Below are 21094 nucleotides of genomic sequence, written 5' to 3'. Positions count from 1 at the left end.
GCATAAATGCACATACTGAAAGATATTATTTAAGTCAGCCAGACTGACCACGGCCTGAAACACCAGAGAGAAGGAAACTGGGACCCATGGAGAGCTAAACCTACAGTGACAAAATAATTTCACACCCCAACTGTCTGCATGTTTGAGAGTGAGGGATGTGCTAGTAATAATCAGGACCGGAGAACATGCAGTCACTCAAGCTAAACCCTCAAGTAAGGCGTGAAAAAGATGAGTAGAGGGGTGTCTGGGTGGCTCAGTCAGTTGAGCATCCAACTTTAGCTCAGGTCATGATCTCATGGTTCCTGAGTTTGAGCCCTACATTGCATTTGTTGTTGTCAGTGCACAGCCCACTTCAGATCCTCTGTCCCCCCCCCTCTGCCCCTCCCCCACTCGTGCACACACTCGTGTGCTCTAAGGAAAAGAAAGAAAAAAAAGGATGAGTAGAGAGTAATGCAAAACAATGTTTAAGTGGCCCAGCAAGACCTGCCATCTGGCTGGAGAAGAGCCGCCTCAGGACCACAGTTCACTCTGCACTGGATGCCTCCTAGCTAAACACATGCAGACTGACTGGTGGAAGGTTTGTGATTTGGATGGTGAACTTTGGATGTTTCTATAAATTGTTACAGGAACTATTCATGAAGGTTCAGATGGTGAGGAATACCTGAGGATGAGCCCTGAAGTTGTTTGTATGTATGTACTGATTGATGGATGGATTGATTGTAATCTCTATACCCGACATGAGGCTCAAATTCATAACCTGAGATCAAAAGAGTCGCATGCTCTTCTAAGCCAGTCAGGTGTCCTGAGCTCTGAAGTCTTTATGAAAGTAATCACAGTGTAGCTACAAGTATTCTTTGATGTCTTGCTGTGATATTCCACACAACATTGCTAATCAATGGTTGCCCTAAGAGTCATCTCGGTGGGAGTGGGATCCTTTGGTTACCAATGTCTTTGCCCCATTTTTGCTCAAGTCTTTTGTATTTATTATTTAAAAAAATGTTTACGTATTTATTCTGAGAGAGAGACAGAGAGGGAGTGAGCAGGGGAGGTGCAGAGAGAGAGGGAGAGAATCCTAAGCAGGCTCCATACTGTCAGTGCAGAGCCAGATGCGGGGCTCGAACCCGCAAACTGAGATTATGACCTGAGCTGAAACCAAGAGTCAGATGCTTAAACCGACTGAGCCATCCAGGAGCCCCTTGAAGCCTTTTTTAGACTAACAGCTGTCTTCTGTGGAACATGCTAGGTCTGTCACGATAAGTGGTTCATTCTCCGTGATGAGAAGAGGGAGCTTGAAGTGGGTAGTTGGGGGAAAGTCTGATCACAGATAGCCCCTCATTTGTCTGTGTCTTTGGATAGGGCACTTTTTCAGTTACTAGATGATTGTGATGAAACATTTTTGGGGAAACGGCTGTGGTGTCCTGAATGTACCCTGGACTGACAGAACAGTTGTTCTTATCTCTGCTGCTTCAGGTTGAGAAAAGACAAGAAGGGCTAACCCAGCTTGGTATAGTAAAGGTATGGTAAAACTTTTCTAAAGGCCTCCAGACAGAGGTTGATAAATGGTGTCTTCCTGGATGGGGAGTGGGAAACAGAGGAGGGAAGGTGAGGTAAACATTTTTAGATTTTCAGGGCTACCGTTGAGGAGTAAATGTGATGTATGTGAGTACCTGGGACACTCAACGAGGCTGACTTTAACAACCACTCTTTGATCACCACCCAGCACATATAGAGGGATTTAAAAACAGAACAAAATGACAAATATTCCCATTATCCATGTGAAAGACAGTATTTCTTGAACATTCCAGGTACTGAGTCCTCGACATATTTTATCATTCTCTTCACAATCACCTGAGTCTTTCTAACTCCACCATCTAGCACCGTCTTTCTGCCATCTTAGGTGAGACCCTCCCCTTACCATTGCTGAGAGAATCTGCACTCCCAGGACTGTGCTGCCTAGAGACCAACTCGCTCCCTGTCTTCCTCATCTCTGTGTTTTCGTTATATCGTCTTTTCCAGTAATTGAGTTCTTCACGATCAGATTCCTGACAGCGCCGCAGGACTGCCATGGAGCGCCTTGTCTTCTCTACCATTTCCATAATGCAGTTCAGAGCCTAAGCCAGAGAGGAAGTCAGAGAGAAGATTAGGACTTTGAAACAACCAATACTGAAATTTAAGGATAGGTAAAATGTAAAGAAGGAAGGTTTAAGTATCTTACAGATCAGCAATATCAAGTCAACACATGAAAGCCATTCTTAACAGCTTCTTTTTAAATAAGTAGACGCAAATAATTTTTTTTGGATTTCAAAATAATCCTTTCTGGGGCACCTGGGTGGCTCAGTCGGTTAAGCGTCTGACTTCGGCTCAGGTCATGATCTCGTGGTCTGTGAGTTCGAGCCCCGCATCGGGCTCTGTACTGACAGCTCAGAGCCTGGAGCCTGTTTCAGATTCTGGGTCTCCCTCTCTCTGACCCTCCCCTGTTCATGCTCTGTCTCTGTCTCAAAAATAAATAAACATTAAAAAAAAAATTAAAAACAACAACAACAAAATAATCCTTTTTGGATTCTTCCAGGTTGAATCTCAGCCAGGATCTCACCATAATATAGTCCTTTAAACACTATGTATGGTGAAACCACATTATATCTCTGCCTAAACACATCAGGTTATCTGATAAACTGGAGATTTGCCTAAGAATGCAATGAGAGAAATAATATTCAGAGACAATTTCACTCAAGTAGGAAAAACTATTGTATGTATATTTCAAGCAGGTACATCTTTTCTTCCCTTTTAGGACACGAATTCTCATTTGTTTTTAGAGAAGCACCATTTATTTAGCATTTCCTATATATTAGATCCTATGTAAGCACCTTACATACTAGAACAACCCTACGAATTCAAATAATACAGTATTCTTGAGGTGCCTGGGTGACTCGGTTGAACGTCTGACTCTCGATTTCAGCTGAGGTCATGATCTCATGGATCGTGGGATGGAACCCTGCATCGGGCTCTGCACTGACAGTATGGAGCCTGCTTGGGAATCTCTCTCTCTCTCTCTCTCTCTCTCTCTCTCTCTCTCTCTCTCTCTCAAAACAAATAAACATTAAACAACAACAACAACAACAGTATTCTTTATTTTTTAAGATACAGAAATTAAGGCTAGAAATGGTAAAACAACTCATCCATCATACAAAGTAGGAAGCAGCAAAGCTGAGACCTGAACTCCCAAACTTCTGCTTTTAACCCTTATACTGTATGACTTAACTTGGTTATATCCTGAAGTGATTACCCCACCAAAAAGATTTGAGAGTTACTCTTAGCTCTTTAGCTAGGGGAGTAGTAGATAAAACAAGTTTTAAATTTTATTTTATTATTGTTTTTTGAGTAAGCTCTAGGTCCAACATGGGGCTTGAAGGGCTTGAACTCATGACCCTGAGATCAAGAGTGGAACATTATACTGACTGAGTCAACCAGGTGCCCTAATAAATCAAGTTTTTATGGCAAAGACACTGTGGCTCTGGTTAAATTCACTTCAGGCATATATACTCTATTATTATTATTGGTAATAAGAATTAAATGTAATAGGAAAATTATACACTGTAAGATCCTTACATGATCGAGATGTTTCCATTCATCAGCCCATTCCCTTTCTGTCAAACGGTGGTCTACCAACTCATCTTGATAGCCTCCATTTAGACCTAGTAGAAATTAGAGATTAGATGTGAAGATAGAAGGAAGAATATAATATACAGAATTCCACTAAGTAAATACAGAACACATCCATACCACCTATGAGCACTCTACCAGGGCAACGATTCACAAGGGAGTGTGGAACCCACAAAATGACATAAAACCAACAAAAAGTTACGCTCAGTAGGTTAAGCGTCCGACTTTGGCTCAGGTCATGATCTCATGGTTTGTGGGATGGAGCCCCATGTCAGGCTCTGGGCTGACAGGGTGGAGCCTGCTTGTGATTCTCTCTGTCTCTCCCCCGCTTGCACTCTCTCTCTCAAAATGGATAAGTTAAAAAAAGAAATAAAAACACTTTACTCTGAAATAAATCCAGACTTAGAGAAACACTGCAAGAATAGTAAAAGAATTCTCATATATCCTTCACCCAGTTTCCAAAATGTTAATATTTTAGTTGATTTGTTTCATCATTCTCTAGTTTTCTGCACCATTTAAGAAAAAGTGGTATCTCCTTATCCTTAAATATTTCACTGTGTATTTCCTAAAATTTACCGAGTCCCACTTCTATAATATAAGAATAACAGTAACAAAGTATGAAGGGAGATCAATTTCAAATGAAATCAATACAACTGTAACATTCCTTTTTATGTATAATATTGTTTTATCTATCAGTGGAAAAAAGCGATGATTGTATTATTTTGCTTTACAACTGAGTAGGAAAGAAACGCAAAGATTCAATCTGAATTTCAACCATTACCATGCTGCTCATGTCACTTACTAAGATTGTGGTGTCTATCACGAACTTCTCGATGTTCTAGCATCTTATTGGGCTCACGATACAGGTGTGAAGTTGCAATATCTTCTAACGTGTAGTGCTGAAGAGGTGGAGGAGTAGGATGGAACTGGCCCCCAGGATTCATGAGGGGCACAGTGAGGGCAGGACTGTGCCGGGGAGCAGGGCTGATGGTGCACACTCTCTTGGCAGGAGGCTCGGGAGGAATTGTATCTCTTTCAAAACCGCTCTCTTCCCTCCTTTAGAAGAACCGGAAGTACATATCTTAGCCCATACACAAGTGTTCATACAAACATGTCCTGAGTACCTACTCTGTGTTATGTATTGTACTATGTACTTTCCCAAACAGGAAGATGATAAGGAAAGGTCTGACGTAAGGCATGAACCGAAATGTCTCCAGAGGCCAGGGAGAAAACAAATTTTTCAACACTGTTAAAATATTGCTTCCTGGGGCGCCTGGGTGGCTCAGTCGGTTGAGCGTCCGACTTCAGCTCAGGTCATGATCTCGCGGTCCGTGAGTTCGAGCCCTGCGTCAGGCTCTGTGCTGACAGCTCAGAGCCTGGTGCCTGTTTCAGATTCTGTGTCTCCCTCTCTCTCTCTGACCCTCCCTCCATTCATGCTCTGTCTCTCTCTGTCTCAAAAATAAATAAAACATTAAAAAAAAAAAATTGCTTCCTTGACTAATACTTTCACTCATACTGAAATTTCCAGAATAAATTAACACAATTTCAATCTTCAAAGTAAAGGTGACTCATTACCAAGTAACAATTACTAATTGTTATACTTATTATTAGACTTCACACATCAGAAAAAATGCTTTGGACAAATTTTATTTCTGATGGTTCTGGAGCAGTGCACCCATAGAATGCCCTAGAGCAGAATCTCTCACTAGGGGTATACAGAGTCATCTGAAGAATTTCTGAAAAATATTTGTGTCTGGGAGCCACACCTATAGATTTGAGAAACATTCTGGTCTCTGATATTGGGACAGCGCAAAGCCAACCTTAGAAATTCTGAGTCCATACCTATATGTAACCACAGTAATTAAATTCTCTTTCTTTCACAAGTAAAGAGGAAGCTTAGAGTAATTCCAGAAAAGCAAGGACAACAAAGCACTTCTCTGCTCACCTCTCCGGACTGGGCCTCTTCCCGTTTCCATGCACTTCCATGAGCAGCTCAGAAGAGTCAGCAGGTGACGCGATACTTGTGTTGAGCAGAAGGTGTTCGTGTTGAGCCAGGTATTGGGATGGGGTCTGCTTGGCGGCTCGAGCACAGTGCAGCAGTTCTCGCTGCAGCAGGGGCAGATTGGCCTTGAAAAAAAGAGGCAGGGGCTGGAAGGCAGTTTTCTAGGTGTTGGGCCCCACACAACAGAGCTCAGCACCTCAAAAGACTTTCACAAACAAGACGACACAAGACAAAAGCCCTTCTCATCAGCCTGATTTTTATATGCCTCTCTAAGAGTAAAGTGACATCTAAAATACTGAACTTGAATTACTGGCTACCTTGTCTCTTGCCCCCACAAGGTGTAAATCCCCTCAACAGGAAGCCCGTGCTTTATTTACCTTTGTGGCCTAGTGTAGAGTCAAAGCTCAGTGAAGGTGTTGAACGTAAGAAGTTAAAACTTTATACATTTTTGGGGGCATCTGTCTGGCTCAGTGGGTAGAGCATACGACTTTTGATATCAGGGTTGTGAGTTCAAACCCCACGCTGGGCATGGAGTCTACTTAAAACTAAAAACAAAAAAATTTTTTTTTAATTTATACATTTTTCAAGACTTTGGCCAGTTAGAGAATTAGTACCATCTATACAGGGGTAGAAGAAATTCACTCCTTCCTCTATGATTATCAGTAAGTCGTGGATTCTCTCTGTCAAATTCCAACTCGTCTCTGACAGGACTGCTCAACTTTTTTTTTTCATGTTCTCTATGACAGCTGTCATGGAATTCTGGAAGTGGTAATTACTTTGGCTTGGTAGGAACATGGGGTTTCGAAGAAAGTATCAGGAGTGATGTAAATGATAGCAACAAGCTTTAGACTAAGCTCAGATGACACACAGGTAACCCAGGGGCAAAATCGATTTCTTATTGTGGCACCCTAGCTGGATCTATTTCCTTATTATTATTTTTTTTTTTATGTTTATTTATTTTTGAGAGAGCACAACCAGGGGAGGAGCAGAGAGAGAGAGAGAGAGAGAGGGAGAGATACAGGATCCAAAGTGGGTTCTACGCCGACAGCAGTGACCCGATGCGGGGCTTGATCTCACGAACCGCGAGATCATGACCTGGGCTGAAGTCACACGCCCAACTGACTGAGCCACCCAGGGGTCTCTTTTTCCTTATTTTGTAAAAGGATAATTAACTATGTACTTATTATATTTCCTTCTCAAAATTAGAAATCTTTAATGGGGACAAATCATAAAACAAACCCTATATATCTCTAAACTTCACTCTTCATATGTAAAATGTACTTTTCCTATATTCCCTTTATTAAAAGAAAATAAAGAATTATTATACTTTTCTTCCCAAATTTAAGAACAATTCAGACTGAGTACATAAAAGATGTCTTTATCTCAAGGGAAACAGATGAACAAGTAAATGGAGAGTTTTAATAGATGTGAGTAGTCACCCCTTTACCGAGGGTTAATTTAGCAGGCACCATAATTAGTGACTGTCTTAAAGCAGAAATAAATTGAGAAAACCCAAACGTTAGCCAAAAAACTGCCATAACGACCTATCTCATGCTGTTTTCCAAAACAACAGAGTTAAGAATAGGGAATGTGACAATATAAAATACTTTTTAAGTCTGTTCTATAGCCTTCATCTTATAACAACTGTTAAAAAAAAAAATCTTAACTGAAAAAAATACTGTGTAAAATATCTTTTACATCTGTGACATGTGCCCTTTGATGAATTTTTTTTTTAATGCTAATTATTTCCTATTAACACAAATTTCACAAATCTTGGTTCCGGAGTCTTAGGGGAAATAATTGTCTGTTGGCTCTGACATACAGCAAAGAGACCAAGATAGAAGCAGCACAGCTGTTTCGGGGCTACAAAGGCACCACAGACTGAGGCAAAGCTTCAATGCTATCAAAACAGAGCCACACACAGCCTGGGCCCCTGACACCTAAGCATTTTCCTATTTGTTTGCTCTACTCTCATTTTAAAAGATTTAAAAAACTGGTAACAATACCTCAATAAGTTGACCCATCTTTCTGATGCTATTATTTTTTTTTTTAGGAAGTAAAGGCAGAAATACAGGTAAAAGGGGCATATTTATTTGGCCGGGTGTATTAGACTTTGTGAGTCAAGATGCAAAAGTGAAGATATCGTGTGGGTCTCAAACAGTGTATAAAAAAGGTCAGATAACAAACGGAGTATAATTTTTTGTAGTATCAGTCTCCTACTAATGAAAAGAATGGAATGCATTTTGTTGGGGGGCTGGATTGAGGATAACATTTAGCTTAACTGGGGCTCAGAGTCAGTGTTCCCTATTACAAATCGATTATAAACGTGCACCTGTAAAAATTATTCTTCTTGGGGCACCTGGCTGGCTCAGTCAGTAGAGCATTCAACTCTTGATCTCAAGGTGGTGAGTTTGAACCCCACATCGGTGTAGAGTATAAAAACAAACAAACAGACAAACAAACAAACAAATTCTTCTCTCTAGGGCTGTATGAAACCATTTGGTGAGCTGGTCTGGGGGTAACAGGTTTCCAAACTATGCTTGGTCTAGAACACCCTGGTATTTGACCCTAGTCTTTCACTGCTGGGGAGCTACTTTATACTTTGGCAAGTTATAGATAAATGATACCAATGCAAAATAATTACTATCTATGGACATGAATAAAATTATGTCCAATAGAGGTTCCAATGACTTCCCTTGTGCTCTCTATAGAAGCCAATTTTACTTCTGGTTGCACATTCATGTCAATAATCCTGACCTATATAAATGTGTCTGTTCTTTGGATTCTCCCCTGAACTGGTTGTAACATGTTATTGGTTCCTTCATTAATGAGTTAAAGAAAATCTTTGACACAGGTTCATCTTTTATTGGTACTAGTCAGAATGTTACCTGTTTTGTTGCTGTTTGTTGTTTTCAAAAATTATTGTATAAAAGGGAAAAGGCAGTAACTTTACCATGGGAAAGCATGGTAGATAGACACTGCCTTCACCAAGTGATCAAAGTCAACATCACCAATTAGAAGACCGATTAACATCTATGTCTACAAAGAGAATGCAGTGATACCACGTAACCTGCTCTTGCTGCCTAAGATGCATAACCTGTTCCTCATCATGAGGAAGCTTCAGAAAAATCCAAAGTGAAGTACCTTCCATAAAATAACTACCCTGAACCATTCAAACTGTCAAAGTCATAAAAGTCTGAGAAGCTATTTCAGATTAAAGTGGACTAGAGAAACATGACAACGAAATGCAAGATGTGATCCTGTATCAGATATAGGACCACACAAAAAAGCTTTTCTTTCACTGTAAGAGACATTAGTGGGACATTTGGTGAAACATGAATAAGGGCTGTGGATAATAGTGCTTTATCAATGTTAATTTCTTGATTTGTTAATTATACTACAAAGTATTGAGATGTATCATGTCTGCAGCTTATTCTTAAATAGTTCTTTTTTAAAAAAAATTTTATTTATTTTTTAATATTTTTAATGTTTATTTATATTTGAGAGAGAGAGAGAGAGTGCGTGAGCAGGGGAGGGGCACAAAAAGAGACAGAATCTGAAGTACGCTACAGGCTCTGAGCTGTCAGCACAGAGCCCAACGTGGGGCTCGAACTCACAAGCCTTGAGATCATGATCTGAGCCGAAGTCAGATGCTCGACTGACTGAGCCACTCAGGTGCCCCAAAAGATTTTATTTTTTAAGTAATCTCTATACCCAACGTGGGGGCTCCAACTTGCACACCTGAGATAAAGAGTCGTATATATGTTCTATCGACTGAACCAGCCAGGCACCCCTCAAATATATGAGGGAAAAAATAATTACAAGACAAAATAATAATAGAGATGTGATAAAATAGTAACATGTAGAGAATGTGACTAAAGAGACGGTGGTACAGTCTACAGGAAGTTTACTATACCATATTGCAACTTTTCTAGGAGTATGAAATTATTTTGAAATAAAACACTTTTTTTTAAGGGCATATTACATATAAATTTAATACTGCCTTACTTCTCAGGTAAGTACAATTCTGAACAACGTCTCCCAAAAGTTATGTTCTAGGGAACATTAATTCCAGAGGACCTAATCAGAAGCTAGACTAACTGGGGTTGGGGAGACAGCAACATTGTCTTTCTGTATGCTCTTCTGTTCTTAGGATAAGCGGGAAGTGCAAGGCCTCTCCTTTGTCTGACAGCCTTCTCAGAAAACACACACTTTCCCCACTGGCCACAAACAAAAGATTTAATGTTCAGTTACTTTCTCTGCTAAAAGCCCAGCCTCCAAACCATCCACACACTCACCTTCAGCCCATTCACCTCCTGCTCCCCACCTGCTATTATGTGTTATTAGCAGTATCTGCATATGGACCACAACTCAAGGCTTCTGTAATTCCCATCCTACCAAGTGTGAATAAGGCATATCTGCAGACCACACTCCCATTCCTCTTAGGAGACTCAAATAAAATAAAGATATGAAAATGTGTGGCAAGCTACCCTGGCTAGGATCACAGAACAGGGATCAGCAGCAGGAAAACTTGAGGAAATGCTGAAGATAAATTACATTCAGTAATTATAAAAATTACCTTGAGGAATGGAATCACAAAAGGACGAAGAGGAAAGTTTGTAGCCTCTTGGAGCTTGCAATGGAATTCTTCAATTGTTACTGTTGAGTTCTGAAAAGACAAATAACACTGTCAATTTCTAAACCTGGATACTGTCTTCCCAATACAAATCTAATAGTGCTAACTCTTTTTAAATCAAGGAAAAGGATAATCCCAAGAACACCACTGTAAACTCAGGTCCCTCTCAAAGGTTAAACAAATTGTTTCCTTTATGAATAAAGTGTGGCCTCATTGATTTTCTTTTCTTTAATACCCTAAACCTAAACTGTCCTCTGTACTCAGCTACTGCTTTCCTCAGCATTTGTGAAGAAGGCACTCAGGCCTCTCGAATCAAAGAGCTCATGGCAAGCCACCTTGGGTACCGGAAACCAAACCTACAATGTTCCCAGATGGAACAATCCTGAATGAGTCCAGGATATCAACTTCTGAAGTTCACTTCTTCATAGATCGTGCCCTCCTCCTAGCATCAGTTCCCTAAATATTCTAAAGAAATTTAAAAACAAACGAAAAAACCAAGGCAAAACAATCAGTGCCTTCTACCTTCAAGTGGTCTGCCTGCATATGAGAGAACCTGGAAACAGGCACACGCCCACCGGGAAGGTTGTAGTTATTTCCCGTAAGGTTATTAGCACTTCCCATGTATTTTTTCAAAAGTCTAGCTTTAAATAGGGTTCTTAGCTCCTCTGCTCAGGTGAATGTACAAATAAAAATATTTTCCTCAAAGTTCACAAAATATTTTTATTCAATTCCCTAAAACATAGTATAATACCAAGTTAAAGAACAAACCTGGCTGGGCATTATTCTTGATTCCCTGAGAGAACAAGTACCACTTCTAGGGATTTTATTTTATAAAATCATCAATGGTTCAAAGCTGTAACAAGTACCATACAGATTATTTATCAACACAATACTGCTTCTTGACAATAAGGAACAGAAAACATTAAGGTCCACTACCAGGAAGTTGCATTAAAAATGATGGTACAGAAGGGGCACCTGGGTGGCTCAGTCAGTTAAGTATCCGACTTCAGCTCAGGTCATGATCTCATGGCTCATGAGTTTAAGCCCCACATGGGGCTCCCTGCTGACAGCTCAGAGCCGGAGCCTACTTTGGATTCTGGGCTCCCTCTCTCTCTGCCCTCCCCCACTCACACCTGCCTCTCTCTTTCTCTCTCTCTAAAAAAAATAAATACATAAATATTAAAATATTAAAATATTCAAAAAGAATGATGGTACATGGGGCGCGTGGGTGGCTCAGTCAGTTAAGTATCTGACTTCGGCTCAGGTAATGATCTTACGGTTTATGAGTACAAGCCCAGCGTTGGGCTCTGTGCTGACAGCTCGGAGCCTGGAGCCTGCTTCGGATTCTGTGACTCCCTCTCTCTGTCCCTCCCCTGCTCACACTCTGTTTCTCTCTCTCTCTCTCAAAAATAAAATTAAAAAAAAATTTTTTTAGAGGAAGAAAAATTAATTAATTAATTAATTAAAAAAAAAAGAATGATGGTACAGTCATACATCAGAACACTAAGGGAACAGGAAAGACTATATGCATTAATAAGGAAAGGTGTTTACAATATACTGTGAAATGAAAAACCAGAAAAAGAGCAGCATGCTTTCCTATAAGCCATTTATGGAAATTACACACACACTTATATAGTATCTTAAGTGCCTAAAAAGACAAGTACAACAGCACTTATTTCTGGATATGAAATTATGTTGGATTTTCCAAATATATCACACTAATATTCGGTAAAAATTAAAAATATTTCCTTTTAGAGAAAAGAGTATATCAAATTAAACGATGTTAAAGTATTTGAAGCTTATCTCATTTCACATCAATACTTTTTTTTAAAGAATTTACTTTCTTTTTATTTTTTAAGTTTTTACGAGAGTGTGAACAGGGGAGGGGCATAGAGAGAGGGAGACAGAGGATCCCAGGGAGACTCCATGCTGTCAGTGCAGAGCCTGACATGGGGCTCCCTCGCACAAACTGCGAGATCATAATCTGAGCTGAAACCAAAAGTCACTTAACCGACTGAGCCACCCAGGCGCCCCAGTGACAGTTTTATTGATCTCTCACCAATCTTGATATCTTATTTGCTAGGTTAGAATGTTCAGGATCACGCTGAATAGAAGAAACATTCTTTTGTTTTTTAGAAAAGACATTCTCATCTGATTCCTATTATTAGAGGGAAAGCATTCAAAATTTCACAAGCATGAGGCTTGCTGTAGGTTTTTTGTAAGATAACAACTATCATCAGATTAAGAAAGTTCCTGCTCTAATTGTTTTGCCAAGTGTTTTTTTAAAATAATGAATGGAGAGGTGCTTGGGTAGCTCAGTAGGTTAAGCGTCTGACTTTGGTCAGGTCATGATCTCCCCATCTGTGGGTTGGAGCCCCATGTCGGGTTCTGTGCTGAGAGCTCAGAGCCTGAAGCCTACTTCGGATTCTGTGTCTCCTTCTCTCTCTCTGCTCCTCCGCCACTCGCGCTCTGTCTCTCTCTCAAAAATAAACATTAAAAATTTTTTAAAAATAAAATAAAATAATGGATGTTAAATTCAAGTAACACTTCTTTTTCTGCATCTTCTCCAAATAAATTCATAGTTTCAATACCAATTGCTATAGACTGAATTTTTGTGCCACTCAGAATTCCTATGTTGAAACCTAATTCCCAATGAGTTGGTATTTAGATGTGGAGCCTTTGGGAGGTGATTAGAGGTCATGAAGGCAGAGCTCTTAGGAATGGCATTAGTGCCCTTGTAAAAGAGACCTCAAGAGATCTCCCTTGCCTCTTCGGCACTGTGAAGACACAGTGAGAAGACAGCTATATAGGAACAAGGAAGTAGGCTCTCACAGAATACAAAATCTACTGGCACCACTTACCAGCTTCCAGAACTGTGAGATAAATGACTGTTGTTTATAAATCACCCAGTTATTGGTATTCTGTTGTAACAGCCTGAACAGACTGATTCAGGACACGGATTTTAATAAAATTCCCACTATATCAGAGTATAAATTAGTATAATATGTAGGAAAACCAATGGCCTTACATATTAAATTGGTATATATGCATACCTTATGAAATCCCAATTCCACTGTTCAGTGCAATGCTTGCACATGTGTACCATGTAAAAGAATGCTTACAGCAACCTTATTTGCAATGGCTCCTATACAGAAAAGAGTTAATATAGCAGGTTTAAAACTGATAACCTTATTAAAGAGCACTTACAAGGTTGGGCCATTGGCTGGCACCTATGAATTTGGCTGATGAACAGTTTCCCATAAAGATATAAAACTTTCCCTAACCGAAAAGGTAGAAGCACCCCAGTGTACATCAATAGACGAATGCAAAAGATGAAGCCTACTTCGGATTCTGTGTCTCCTTCTCTCTCTCTCTGCCCCTCCGCCACTCGCGCTCTGTCTCTCTCTCAAAAATAAACATTAAAAAATTTTAAAAATTAAATAAAATAATGGATGTTAAATTCAAGTAACACTTCTTTTTCTGCATCTTCTCCAAATAAATTCATAGTTTCAATTCCAATTGCTGATGAAATACCAATTTCATCAAAAGATGAAAGCAAAATGTGGTATATACATGCAATGGAATCTTTTCAGCCAAAAAAAGTAGAAAAATATGATAAATACTATAACAGGGATGAACCTTGAGGATAATTACACTAGGCAAAATAAGTAACAGAAAGACAAATACTGTATGATTCTACTTATATGAGGTAGCTAGAGTAGTCAAGTAGAATGGTGGTTGATAGGAACTGAAGGGTAAGTAAGGGATGGGGAGTTATTGTTTAATGGCACAAAGTGTCAGTTTTGCATGATTTAAAGAGTTCCTGAGGTGGATAGTAGTGATGGTTGCACAACAATACACTTAAATCATTGAATTATACACTTAAAACTGGGTAAGTTGGTTGTTATGTGTATTTTTACCACCTACTGATGATTATCATTGGGAAAAAAAAAAATTAACCTGAGAATGGCCATTTAAAGGACACAATTGGTTACATGTACATACAAATACTTCTTCAGCTATAAAAAAAATTTTGACGGGGCGCCTGGGTGACTAAGTTGGTTAAGTGTCCAACTTCGGCTCAGGTCATGATCTCACAGTCTAGGAGTTCAAGCCCCACATCGGGCTCTGTGCTGACAGCTTAGAGCCTGGAGCCTACTTCAGATTCTGTGTCCCTCCCTCGCTCTGCCGCTCACCTGCTCCTGCTCTGTCTCTCTCTCTCTTAAGAATAAAAAGACATTAAAAAAAAAAACAAAAAAAAAACCAAAAACGAAGTTTAAAAAAAAATTGACTTCTTTTCTGTTTTTCTTTTTTTTTTTTGCAAATGAGGGCTATCATTTTTTCTTTTACTCTTGAAATTATCTTCAACCTTAGACTCCACTTAAAGTTGGGGCGCCCGTGTGACTCAGTCAGTAAAGCATCCGACTCTTGATCTCGGCCCAGGTCACGATCTCACGGTTTGAGAGTTTGGGCCCCACATCGGGCTCTGCACAGATGGTGCAGAGCCTGCTTGGGATTCTGTCTCTCCCTCTCTCTCTGCCCCTCACCTGCCTGTGCTCTCTCTCTGTCCCAAAATAAATAAATAAACTTAAAAATATATATACAGAGTTGTGCCTAAATCTGTTGCTAGAATTGGTATGACATGCTGATGTCTGCTTTGCTTACAATTATGTTCAAACTCATTTTGACATTTAAAGCCCAATTTTATTACTCTAGATCTAGTAGTGTAAAATTTGACCAAAAACATTTTTCCCCTAAAAACAAAAATAAAAAAAAACCTTTCTAACTGATAAGGGTGGCTACTGTGCCTAGACAGTGTTTTTGCAAACATTGAGGTTTCTGCTGAACATTGATTTTTCCTTCTGGGAATTTGGAATTTCAGCAGATGCTGGCAAAGACTGCCTATGTACCCAGACTCAAGTAAAAACCTTGGGCATGGAGTCTCGAATAGGCTTTCCTGGGCAAAAGCATCACACATATGTCACTACATTTTCACTGCTGGGGGAAGAGTGAGCTCTGTGTGACTATTTATACAAGAGAAGAGCATAAGGAAGCCTGCACATGGATTCCACTAGATTCCAACAGTATCTCTTTCCTTTATGATCCAGCTGTGTAACCTTATGCCTCTGTAATAAATCTTAGTTGTGAGCACAGCTATATGCCAAGTCCTGTGAATTCTTTTAAGAAATTTCAGAACTTGGGGGTTGTATTAGGTTCTTTGACTATGCCTCAAAATGCAAACAACTCAAATGTCCACCAAGAGCAAAAAGTACAAATTGTATTCCTACAATAAAATACTATATAATATAGCAATGAAAATGAACAACTTAAAAAAAAAAAAAAAAAAAGAACAACCTAACAGCTCTAAAAAGCAAAAGGGATTAAATCTGAAATGATGAAAAAGTCATTTATCACACTCTGCCTTGTATGAAAGTTGTTTCTTCTACACTAGACTGAGAAATCTGTTAAGTTATTCAACTTTTTAGTCTCAGACTCCTCTAATTTATGTGGGTTACATCTATCAATAATCCCAATATTAATAATTAACTTCAGAATTTGGAAACCATTTATTATTAACCCATTTGAAAATAATTGTATTTTCCCCAAAAATGTAGTAGGAAGAATGGCACCGTAATTACAGTTTTGCAAATCTTTTTGGTATCTGGGTTATTAAAAGACAACTGGGTTCTCTTATCTGCTTCTGCATTTAATCCATTTCAACAACCTGTATCATGCAGCTTCGAGAAAATTCTACTGTATGCTCCTTAGAGAGTACGAATGAAAATGCAAGGAACATCTTAATATTATTATGAAAATAATTTTCACCTTCAGAATTTCCAGGAAGGGTCTGGGGGAATCTCAAGGGTCCCTGATTACACTTTGAGAACTACAGCATTGAGGCTTAGTAACGTGATTCACTTTTACATAGGTAGAGCCTAACATGCAGAACCATGAGGTGCTTTTTCAAGAGGTAAATCTTGTAGAATTCAATTTACAAACATAGGGAACTGTCAGTACTTTCCTTATATACAGTGATACGCAAACCCCACCCAGCTGTCTATGCCAGGAATTACTGCCTTATACCATCATGGGTTCACCATACTCCTCGTACAAAGAAAAACTATGTGTGGCTTGAAAATTCTACAGAAACTATATTTGCATGAAGAGCTGAAGAATGTAATCCCTTTGACACTATTTAAACCACGAGACTTATCATTTTACAAACTATTATCCTGAAAATTAAACTCCCTGTTTTTCTTTTCTCTCAGGTTTGAAAACAACGCACCAGGCACTGAATATATTAAGTAACAAAACCTTGCATTAGCTTGGTTGAACCTCAGTAGCCTGTTGAAATTCAGTTGACGACGAATTCAAAGCTGCTTCTTGGAATTAAATCAACGTAATAAGAAATAATAAGCTAAACATTATAGACTTGTTTCCTTAATAAGTATTGTTATCCATAATTGAAATCCACAATTCCACAGGTTTATATGAGTTATATAATAACTAATCTAGTCTGCATATTTTGCCATGTTGCTCCAGGTTTGCTGGCTTTGGTTCTGAGCCACATAGATAGCTGTGGACAGTGATGCCGTACTTACCACCAGCGCTAGAACAAGAGTCCGCACCTTCTCCCCAATCTCAGGTGAGATGTCATTGCCAAACTGTTGCAGTGTGGTAAGGAAGCGTTTCAACTTGCTGAGCTGCCGAGCACCGCAAGTGGCTGGCAACTGTTGATTTGTTAGTGCAGATGATGTGGAAGAGGCAGGACCATTGCTGAATCTCTGTGGTGGTGACGGGGCACCATTCAGGGTAGGAGGAGAATGGTTGATGCCATTGCTTACTAAAAGAAAGCCAAAATGAAAGACTCTGTTTAAGTGCAAAACACACAGGTCTTTGTTAATTTCTTCCTGTTTGCATTAACCTTCGTTTATTCATTTGAATTTTGTAAAGCACATATTAAGAATATACAAGAAACTGTTTCTGCCCTCAGTGAGACTACTACATAGGAAGACAGACTACCAGGTCAAAAATCTTAACAGAATAACACAGACGTGTTAAAATAAGAGTACGGAGTGCTGTAAGAGCTTGGAGAAAGGCTATCTAACTATAGATGCTATGGGGCCGGGGTAGGTAAAGATTTCCTGCAACAGGTACTGCAGAAGCTGAGTCTGGTAGGATACGTATTTCCAGTGTACTGGACACTTACGCGCACAAATGCGTACCTTTCATGTGACATCTCCTTCCTAATCTTAGGGTTCCAAAGAAGTTAAGCAATCAGTTACAATGTAGCATGTGAATAGACAATCAGAAAAGAGAGTTCTGTTGAAGTGAGAAATGTTTTCTCTAGGCTATAGATTTAATGACCTATTCCTGCAAAAAGGTATATAAGGTACACATCTCTTGGACCATTCAGAATATTCATGCCCATCACAGTCAGTTTCTCTCTGCTCCAACAGTGTGATATTAATAGTGCCAAATTCTTGATCATTCAATAAAGCATTTTCTAGACACTACACAGGACAACACACCAATTTCTGCTCAAATTATAATACATGTGATTGATTAATGAGAGTTTAATTAGTTTCCCCATCGTTCTTACTCATTTCTTGCTAGTTTCAATTTGCAACACCACCCTAGAACTAAGTTCTCCTTCTTCACTGAATGGTGAAATAAAATTACCTGGTGACTAAGCGTCAATAGATTTTCACTTAATCATACCCAGGCTTGAACATCTAGGAAGACGAAATTAAAACATATGTCTAAAAAACATAAGAAAAGAGCCCAATTATTTAATCTTTACCTAACTTAGAAAACTGACCATTTACTTATATTGGGCTTAACACCAAGTCATTAATCATGAAAAATCTTCCACGTCCCTCCTTCTGCCTCCATGCCGGTCATAGTTGGTCAGCCATACTGTTCCTACTCCTTGACTGATCCAGATTCAAATTTGATCTGGCAAACTTTTCCTCATCCTATATATGCTCAGGTATCACCTGTATCAAGAAACATTCTTTAACAGATTCTGTGGCTGCACATTAAGGTAAACCCTGATAGATTTAATAACTCTTCTCTGTGCTGCCTACAGATACTTCCATTATGGTACCTACTTACTTTTTCTAGATTTGCACTGTCTTAACAGACTGTGCACTTTTTTTTTTTTTTTTTTTTTTAATGTTTATTTTAGAGAGACAGAGCATGAACAGGGGAGGGACAGAGAGAGGGGGAAACAGAGAATCTGAGGCAGGCTCCAGGCTCTGAGCTGTCAGCTCAGAGCCCAACATGGGGCTTGAAGCCACGAACCATGAGATCGACCTGGGCCAAAGTCAGCGACTCAACCGACTGAACCACCTAGGTGCCCCAAGACTGTGCACTTCTTAATGAACACTATGTTCTATATCTGTATATACTTTGTAGACTGTATATACCATACATAAATAGATTGGCTTTGTTCATTAGCTAGCGAAGTGTAAGTGTTGAGGAAAAAGCTGCTGAATGATTCACTACATAAAAGACTAACAGCCTAAGAAAGAAAGGGTGAATTCTCCTCTGTATCTTTCATTAAAAGAGATCACTAGAGCTACTGGAAAGGAAAGCTCAATACTCAACCTCAGCAATCCAGAAAATTAGTTGCAATGGTCTGCTGTTTCTTTGTGTTCACAGAAAGGTCAATTGCCATCGGAGAGCTGCCCCTTTTGAAGCAATCCATAAATGGAATATATTACTGTGCTTTTAGCCACGCTGCTTTTTTCACAACCTCTTCAGTGAGAGCATATGAGCACATTTTCTGAAGTAAAATGAAGTAGTCAAATATGGAGGTAAAAAGGGCTAAATTTACGTGCAGATATATCTATTCCTATTGTCTGTATCTTGAAATCTGAATGACAGCCTAGGTTTAAATCTCTTCATTTCAAGACAGCACCTATATCTAAGGATGTAGAACTTTGAAATAGAAAATAGAATTTTAATTTTTTTTTTTAACGTTTATTTATTTTTGAGACAGAGACAGAGCATGAATGGGGGAGGGGCAGAGAGAGAGGGAGACACAGAATCGGAAGTAGGCTCCAGGCTCTGAGCCATCAGCCCAGAGCCCGACACGGGGCTTGAACTCACGGACCGCGAGATCATGACCTGAGCTGAAGTCGGATGCTTTACCGACTGAGCCACCCAGGCGCCCCGAAAATAGAATTTTAAAAAGGATATTAAACTTCATTTCATTTCTAGTTCCAGACTGCTACAGTTGCCACTTACTCAATTTCAAATGTTTTGAAATATAATAATTAAAATTTCTATTAAAGCTGTACCACTTGGACTCTCTTGCCTTTTAAAACAATAAACACAAAAAACGTAAATGTTTGAGCAACGACAGTGTGTAAGCTTATGTAAAGGCATTTAAATAAGAAAATGCATATAGTGCCTAGCAGAGTGCTCTAATGCATTGTGGGTACTCCATAAACACTGAGTGTCCTCTGCTCTATGAGGCACAGTATCTGTGAGAGTCAACATGCACAGGCACAGAAAGGCAGAAAAATTCAGATTAAAATCTAGACACGTAAAGGTGCACCTGGGTGGCTCAGTTGGTTAAGTGTCCGACTTTGGCTCACATCATGATCTTGTGGCTCATGGGTTTGAGCCCTGCATCGGACTCTGTGCTGACAGCTCAGGATCTTCTACCTCCCTCTCTCTCTCTCTCTCCCAACCTCGCTCATGACCTGTTTCTCTCTCTCTCAAAAATAAATAAACATTAAAAGAAAATTAAAAAACAATCCACACAAGTTAGTATGTATGCATGTAAGTCTAGATTTTAAATTGGGTCTTCTTTTGACTTTTGTTTATGTGTTTAACTATACATATAGGACTGATTGCTGAGTTACACAGGCTTTGTGAAAATTCAACTTTACTAAATACTACCAAATAATTTTCTCACATTCAAACAATGTAGGAGTGTTCAGGTAGCTCACCATATGCTCACCAAAGCTTGATATTACTTTCCATTTTGAACATTCTTGTATTACATTGGGTTTTAGTTTGCATTAACTTGATGCAAAGTTGAACATCTATTATATATTTATTGGCTAATGTAATCCTTTTTTTTAAGTGTTTGTTTATTTTGAGAGAGAGAGAGAGAGAGAGAGAGAGAGAGAGAGAGAGAGAGAGAGATGGAGATTCCCAGCAGGCTTTACACAGAGTACAAAAGCTGTATGTGGGCCCTGATCCCATGACTGTGAGATCATGACCTGAACTGAAATCAAGAGTTGGACATTTAGCTGACTGAACCACCCAGGTGCCCCTGGCTAATGTAATTCTTATGGACTGAATTATGCCCCCCTACAAATTCCTATGTTGTAGTTCTAATCCCCTGCATCTCAGAATGTGACTGTATTTGGAGACACAGCCTTTAAAGGTTACATGAGGTAATGTGGGTGGTCCGTAATCCACTATGATTATTGTCCTTATAAGAGGAAAGGACAGCAGGTATGCACATGCACAGAGGCAAGGACATGGGAGGACACAGCAGGAAGGGTGGCCATCTGCAGCCAAGGAGAGGGGCCTCAGAAGAAACCAAACCTGCTGACGCCGTGATCCTGGACTTCTATCCTCCAGAACTGTGAGTTTCAGCCAACCCGTCTGTGGTATTTTGTTGTGACAGCCCTAGCAAACTAATACAATATTCATTCTCTTTTGTCAAGAGCCTTACCATGGTAGTCCTGGAATAGTTTTAGAAGTTGTTTGGTAATTATATGAAATTTACATTGATTCCTATAAAGCAATATAATAATTTAAATTCATTT

At 39.4% G+C, this 21094-nt stretch overlaps 1 protein-coding gene across 4 annotated transcripts in view; it reads right to left on the bottom strand.

The window, feature by feature from the left end:
* Positions 1-21094, bottom strand: part of CBFA2T2 (CBFA2/RUNX1 partner transcriptional co-repressor 2) — a 140939-nt gene that overhangs the window by 20516 nt on the left and 99329 nt on the right. For all 4 annotated transcript variants that reach the window (XM_060615766.3, XM_060615753.3, XM_060615761.3 and 1 more), the window contains 6 exons: positions 16901-17142; positions 10242-10331; positions 5606-5787; positions 4463-4716; positions 3607-3692; positions 1916-2111 (listed from right to left, as the gene is read on the bottom strand). In XM_060615766.3, the coding sequence (XP_060471749.1) occupies positions 1916-2111; positions 3607-3692; positions 4463-4716; positions 5606-5787; positions 10242-10331; positions 16901-17142 (1050 nt within the window). The remainder of the gene's footprint in view (positions 1-1915; positions 2112-3606; positions 3693-4462; positions 4717-5605; positions 5788-10241; positions 10332-16900; positions 17143-21094) is intronic.

This window comes from Panthera onca, chromosome A3 (genome assembly GCF_046562875.1).
Source record: "Panthera onca isolate mPanOnc1 chromosome A3, mPanOnc1 haplotype 2, whole genome shotgun sequence".
NCBI classification, from domain to species: domain Eukaryota; kingdom Metazoa; phylum Chordata; class Mammalia; order Carnivora; family Felidae; genus Panthera; species Panthera onca.
This window is presented reverse-complemented; position numbering and strand designations above follow the sequence as displayed.